General features: G+C 32.9%; 1 protein-coding gene across 1 annotated transcript; it reads left to right on the top strand.

Annotated features, from left to right (window-relative positions):
- Positions 1 to 2,959: 2,959 nt before the first annotated feature.
- On the top strand, positions 2,960 to 7,253 carry LOC131177540 (glutamate receptor 3.7-like). The gene is given in 6 exon segments (XM_058142562.1): positions 2,960 to 3,619; positions 4,029 to 4,326; positions 4,328 to 5,369; positions 5,781 to 6,058; positions 6,197 to 6,228; positions 6,829 to 7,253. Coding segments are annotated over 6 exon segments (2,310 nt in total). The 5' UTR covers positions 2,960 to 3,369; the 3' UTR covers positions 7,239 to 7,253.
- The last annotated feature ends 168 nt before the right edge of the window (positions 7,254 to 7,421 follow it).

The raw sequence follows: 7,421 nt of genomic DNA, 5'->3' as shown, positions 1-7,421 counted from the left end.
CTCAATTTGCAGCTCTGGAGACCAAGTTAAGACATTTTTGCCAAAGGAACAGTGTTTTGGTCAATTTCTGAGTTGACAGTTTTAGTGACCCAACTTTTGGTAATAATTTGACTTGGTTAAAGACAAAACTGGGTCAAGTAGTCTTCATGAAAAGTGTGGCCCTATGTCTCAGCTTTCCATTTATGTAAATTTTAGGTCATTTGAATCAGTATAGAGAGAGTTATGACCAAATGAACACGTACTGTTCATTTAGTCATTTTTCTGGATTTCAATGTTTGGTCATCCGGGTTTAAGCAGAGAATTGATCATGATTTTAACAGAATTTAGGTGGGCTTTCTTCTTGAAAAATGAAGGTTTGGATGTCCCAAAACACCCCCAATTGGCCTCATACCAATTGGAGTCACACATTGTCAGTTAGGGCTCAACAAACACATTGGACTCATTGAGTCCCAACCTGCAGAAAATTTGACACTCCCAAAATTTAATCTCCTCATTCTCCAAACTCCAAATAAGCACACATGTCACTTCTATTAGCATCAATCTCAACACAATTTGATCAAATTCAAAAATGTCACAAGATCCCCAATTTCAAGTGCACAACCCTAATTTCAAACATCAAATTCACATATATAACCATGAAATCAACTCTCACATATAATACCTTGTTAATTAACTTCCCTAACTAAACTAAAACCAACAAAATCCATCATTTTCATAGTTCCTCTAGGGCTACCAAAATTAAGGGTTTCTTTCCCAAATTTTTCTTTTTAATTTCATGTAAATCTTCACTTGGTTTAGCATGATTTTCATGCTTAAAGAAGAGATTAAGAGTTTTAAGCACTAACCTTTTTTTGTAACTTGTTAAACTTCACTTTCCTTGCTTCTTTTTGGTATCTATAGCTTCCTTAGGGTGTGGAGAATATTTTTAATGAAGAGTGTTATGGGTTTTGGTGAGGAAATGAGGGAGAAATCAAGCTTGGAGCTTGAATGACAATGGTGGAAATGAGGGACAAGGGTGGGCGGCACAATGGAGAAAAAGAAAGAAGATGGAGAGAAAAGGTTGGTTGGTTTTGTCATTTTATGGTATATATATATTCTATTTGTGTACTTTAAATTTTTAATTTTTCATAAGCCATTTTTCTTTTCTTTTCCTTTCTTTTCTTTTCTTTTCTTCTTCTTTCTCTCCTCATTTCCCTAATTCAAATTCATAAAAATATTTTATGTTAATTATTTTATTTGTCAAATTTTTAATTTGACATTTAGGTCAAAATTCACCACTGAGGTGAAATGATCAAAATGCCATTTATGGTGCATATCGATTTATTTTTATTATTTTATTTTTACAAAATTTTTCCTATATTTTTTTAACATTTATTTCATCAATTTATGCCTCCTCACTATAGTCTAAGCGTAGTTTCAGACATTTTAACTGTCCGAACAGATATTGATTGTTGGAACAGTAAAATGTACGGACTACCTATGGTGAGAGCATTACAGAAGTAGATTGAGAAAGAGAGGCAACAGAGGCAAAAAGAAAAATAAGCTATCACAGAGCAATTTGAGATGGGTTTAGAAGACATGAGACACTCAATGATAAAAGATATGATGAGACTAGCCAGAGGCTTACCAACGCCTCTACCTCCAACTTTGCCTCCACCTCCACTTAGCCAGGATTGATGGTTTTATATTTTAACTTTAACTTATTAAACTTTAGTTATACTCAAGTTTACATTTATTTTATCATTTATATGGAGTATTATTATTAATAATATTATTAGATTTTATTGTATTATTATTATTATTATTATTATTATTATTATCATTATTATTATTATTTGCATTCGCTATGTACTATTTATTTTTAAGCATTAATAATTAAATTTACAAGCATAAAATTATTTTAAAAATTATAAAAAAACTTATTGACCAAACCATTTAGTAGATAAACATTTTTTAAAAAAATCGTAAAAATAATTACCGATGAAATAAATTAGTAAATAAACATTTTAAAATTATTAAAAAAATTATCTATGAATGATACTGGTAGGTAAACATTCTTGAAATATTATTAAAAAAAAATTACTTACAAAATAAATGATAGGTAAACATTTTGAAAAACTATTAAAAATATTTACTGACTACAAAATTTATCGATAATTGTTACATTTTTCATCATTATAATTATTTTATCAATCAATTTTTTGTCGTAGATAATTAGCTACGTAATTTTTTATAGGTAAAATTATACGTAATTTTTCATAGGTAAAATTATCGGTAATTCTATTAACGTACATTTCCACCATGAAATTGCCTAGAAAAAATATTATTTACCTATGAAGTATTAAATCAGTAAAATTAACGAAAACATTTTCTTGCCAGTAAAATTCAACTGCGCATAAAATTGTGGAAAAAAAATTACATCAATAAATTTGCCAATAATTCTAACTACATACGAAAAATAGGTAAATTTTTGTCGGTATTTTTTATTTTTAATTTTTTTTCTTGTAGTGATTGGATTAAATTAGACTAGATAATAATTATTTTTATTATGAACACACTCTGATAAAAGATAATTAATAAATATTATAAGATATAAATTAATAATTTAATTGTAAATTATATGCAAATATAAATATAATTATATATAAATATATATTAAATATTTTTTGAAATAGGTATATATGAAATACTTAATTGTATAAAAATATATAATTAATTATATTAAATTTGTATAATATATTTAAAAATATATAAAATTAATTTTAATTTTTTTTTATTTTCATATAATTTAATATGGGCTTGATATAATTCTTAATTTAATTATTAATAAATAATCAAAATTATATCAAAACAATAAAATGAATCCAACTTAGCATCTGTATAACATCGATTTTTCTTGTGGTTCGTGATAACTGCCAGTTTGGACTAAACAATAAAAAGTTGACCCATGCAAGAAATCAACATATGATTTTCATTTTAAATTATTTTAATATTTTTTCTCACTGCTGTTCATGATTCCCACAAGATCGAATTCAACTTGTTTATTTCCTTCTTTCTTATAGAATTTAGGGCCGCATCCATTAATCTCATCACCAAACCCTCTTTTAACCTTTTTCATGTTTTTACCTGTTCTTGCTTTTCTCATACCCATATTTCTCACTTTTGTTGTTTTCCCTTTTACTGGATGGATGAAACTTGCCTCCCACTATGGATAAGAACACTTCACTGGCAAACAAGCCGAACCTCTTTTCATTTTTAGTTTACCATTCTTGAATTCTCTCCTTCCTCTTCTTTTTATATTTTTCTGTTGGGTGTTGCTTAGATATGGATTTTTAGTCCCTCTTCCGCGAAACCTTAGCTTTAAGAACAATGGCTAAGGCATTGTTGTTGGTTATTTTCATCTGGGTACTTCTTATCGGTTTTGTTTCCTGCCAAAGGCCTAAATTTGTCAATATTGGTGCAGTTTTTACTTTTGATTCGGTTATTGGTAGAGCTGCAAGGCCAGCAATAGAGGCTGCAGTGTCTGATATTAATAGGGATACAAGAATTCTCAATGGGACAGAGCTGAGGCTGTTTACGCAAGATGCTAAGTGTAATGTCTTCTTGGGTTCTATTGGAGGTAACCTTCAAATTCTCTTCCTTGATTTTGGTCATTTCTTGCAATTTAACTAGGATAATTTAGAAGTGGTAGACTTGACTGGAGCTTTGAGGATTATATATCATCTGTGTGTGATTCTCTTAATGTATAATTTTATTTTCATGTGTTGAACTTTGCCAACTGCCTTTTGTCTGGTTGAGTACTAAGGTGCAGGAGCTTTCAATTTTCAATTTTGAATTCTCTTTTTAGCTAAATTATCCAATTTTGGCATCCATAATCTACTTTCCATGGCTTTAGCTACTAAGTTCTTACTGCTTAAAGTCCTTTATGATGGGTTCAGTTTCAAAATTTGGTATTGGATTTCTAAACACAGAATTGAAGTTCTTGCTCATTTGCATTATCTTGATTTTACCTTTCTCTTTTCTGCCAGCTTTTCAGATACTTGAGAAACAAGTAGTGGCCATAATTGGTCCGCAATCCTCTGGAATAGCTCATATGATTTCTGAAATTGCAAATGGTCTCCAAGTGCCCCTTGTTTCATATGCTGCTACTGATCCCACTCTATCTGCCCTTCAGTTCCCCTTTTTTCTGAGAACCACACAAAGTGACTCGAATCAGATGGCTGCCATGGCTGATTTGATTGATTTTTATGGTTGGAAACAGGTCATTGCAATATATGTGGATGATGATGCTGGGAGGAATGGGGTAGCTGCTTTGGATGATCAACTTGAAAGAAAATGGCAAAATATATAAAATGAAGTTGTCTGTCAATTTTGATGAAAGTGAGATAATGGATTTGCTTAAGCAATCCAAACTGCTTGGTCCTCGTGTTTATGTTGTTCATGTTAATCCAGACCCCAGATTGAGAATCTTTACCAGTGTCCAAAAACTTCAAATGATGAATGACAATTATGTTTGGCTTGCAACAGATTGGCTTTCAACTACAATAGATTCATTCTCTCAGATGAATCAAACTTCACTTGGTGCTCTTCAAGGAGTGGTTGGGCTTCGTCAACATATTCCAGAGTCTAGCGAGAAGAAATCTTTTCTGTCTCGATGGAGAGTAATGCAGCAGAAGGGTTCTGCAAGTTCTGAGCTGAATACCTATGGGCTTCAGGCCTATGATACAGTTTGGGCAGTTGCTTATGCAATTGATAGGTTCATTTATGAATTCAGGAATATTACATTTTCTTCCAATGACAAGCTAAATGGCATGAAAACATCAGAATTACGGCTGGACCAGCTCAAAGTCTTTAACAATGGAAGTAATCTACGTAACAAAATATTGCAGACGAACTTCACTGGTTTAAGTGGTCACATTCAATTTAATCATGACCAGAACATTGAGAGTGGTGGTTATGATGTCATTAATATTGAGCATGTGTCCATTCATATAGTTGGTTATTGGTCTAATGTCTCAGGTTTCTCACTTTTACCTCCAGAGACTCACCAAGGGGATCAAACTAACAGTTCTCGTGTGGATCAGAAGCTTCAAAAGATTACTTGGCCTGGTGGAAAGATTGAAAGGCCACGTGGTTGGGTAATTGCTGACAATGAAAGACCATTGAGAATTGGAGTGCCATACAGAGCTAGTTTTGTTGATTTTGCTACCAAAGTAAACAAGAGCCACAAAATCGAGGGATATTGTATAGATGTGTTCCTTGAAGCAAGGAAACTAGTTCCTTATGACGTACCTTACAGGTTTGAGCTTTTTGGGAATGGTCGGTTCAATCCCAATTATAATGAGCTCATACGGATGGTGGCAGCAGATGTAAGTAAATAATATTGCCTTTCATTATTGGTGAGAGCAAAAGCAAATACAAAATTTATGCAAGGCCTCTGGGGTGAGCACAATCTGGCAATAAATGGAAAACATGCAGAAACTCTGGAGTTACTGCTCCCAGGCATGCCTGGAAAATCATTAATACCAAAATGTCTCCATGTATCTTATAAATGCGTTATTACTTGAATATGCCTTATCTATCTGTATGATTAAATTTTATCTTCACCCTTGTGAGGAAAAAAACAGCAGAGGTTTATGGAAAATATATCATGTAGATCTTGGTCCGGTTGAGATCCATGCCGTGATGGGTCTACCCTGAATGCTGCGTTTGTAAACCTTGTATATATTAAAGGTAGAACTTAGGCAAAGCTTGTTTATTCTTTAATGTTTTGTTCTCAGGTGTTTGATGCAGCTGTTGGAGACATTGCAATTGTAACAAACCGGACAAAGATAGTGGATTTTTCTCAGCCTTATGCTGCTACTGGTCTTGTCATTGTGGCTCCAGTCAGGAATTCAAAATCAAGTGCTTGGGTGTTTCTTAAACCATTCACCGTGGAGATGTGGTGTGTCACAGCAGCATCTTTTGTAATGATTGCCGTGGTTATTTGGGTTCTTGAACATCGAGTTAATGATGATTTCAGGGGTCCTCCTAGAAAGCAGATTGTGACAATGTTCATGTACGTTTGTCAATATTTACGTGAAGTCTTTTTAAAATCTTCCTTCCACTTTACCCCCCAGTTCACTGTTGCAATGGATAAAGATAATGTGTCCACGATAATTAACTTCTTACATTATTCAACTGCTACTTTTTGCAGGTTCAGCTTCTCAACACTATTCAAGGCAAATCGTAGGGATCCTTTGGCTTTAATAATTTATTCCCTTTATATTAAAATATGAATCTATCTTTGAGCTCCTAGCTCCTAAACATGTTTCTTCCAAAAGCCTATTGCTGTAATCTCATTCTTAACTTAAATTTTCAGACATCACTTTCATTTTTAAAAATCCGAAGTAGTGGTAATCATGCTAACTCTTCCAGTTGCCCTTGAGAGGAAACTGAAATGTTCAAATGAAAATTTGACCTATCACCTATGTTCAAATGAAAATTAGACCTATCACCTATTGCTTGCACATGTAACTTTAAATCTGCTCTGCTTTGTTAATATCATATACCCTTCAAAACTTTTCTGTTACAGAAAATCATTCAGAAAATTATGATTTGAAGCTATTTTGAATTAGATTATTAGTTTTTACTTCAGTTCAGAATCCTGTTTTTGCATACTGAAAATGCTGTATAATGAGCATTCCTATTAAAGTAATTATATAAAGCAATCATTGTTTTTCTGTTGCCTGTTCAATCATTTAGTAGCCCTTCTTATTGTAGTATGCAATGGAAATTTCTTGGAAGGTAAGTCATATTTATAAGGTTTGTATTATCATTTAATTGCAGAAGAAACTACCGTAAGTCCACTTGGACGCATGGTGATGGTAATATGGCTTTTCTTATTGATGGTCATAACTGCAAGCTATACAGCAAGTTTGACTTCTATTCTTACTGTTCAGCAGCTTTCATCACCCATTACTGGTATTGAAAGCTTGATTGCAAGTAATTGGCCTATCGGATACCAAGTAGGGTCATTTGCCTATGGCTACCTATCTGAAAGTCTTTATATACCTCCTTCTAGACTTGTTTCTCTTAAGTCCCCAGTGGAGTATGAAAAAGCATTGAGGCTAGGCCCAAATAACGGTGGTGTGGCTGCAATAGTAGATGAGCTTCCATATGTAGAGCTTTTTCTCACAAACCAAAGTGAATTTGGGATCATTGGGCAACCATTTACCAGGGTGGATGGGGATTTGTAAGTACCTTCCTTTACACTCAATTGAGCCTTCTCACATCACACACAAGAATGGTGTTTAATGGGCTGCTTGATAAGCCTGTAACTGATTTATATCTGGTTACCAAGCAAGTCCCCTAAAAGAAAAAAGAGCATGCTTATGTTTTATCATACACTGAACAATTTTTCTTTTAATTATTATTGTACA

This window comes from Hevea brasiliensis, unplaced genomic scaffold (assembly GCF_030052815.1).
Source record: "Hevea brasiliensis isolate MT/VB/25A 57/8 unplaced genomic scaffold, ASM3005281v1 Scaf554, whole genome shotgun sequence".
In the NCBI taxonomy this organism is placed as follows: Eukaryota; Viridiplantae; Streptophyta; class Magnoliopsida; order Malpighiales; family Euphorbiaceae; genus Hevea; species Hevea brasiliensis.
The sequence above is the reverse complement of the archived record's forward strand: the minus strand, read 5'-3'. Positions and strand labels throughout refer to the sequence as shown.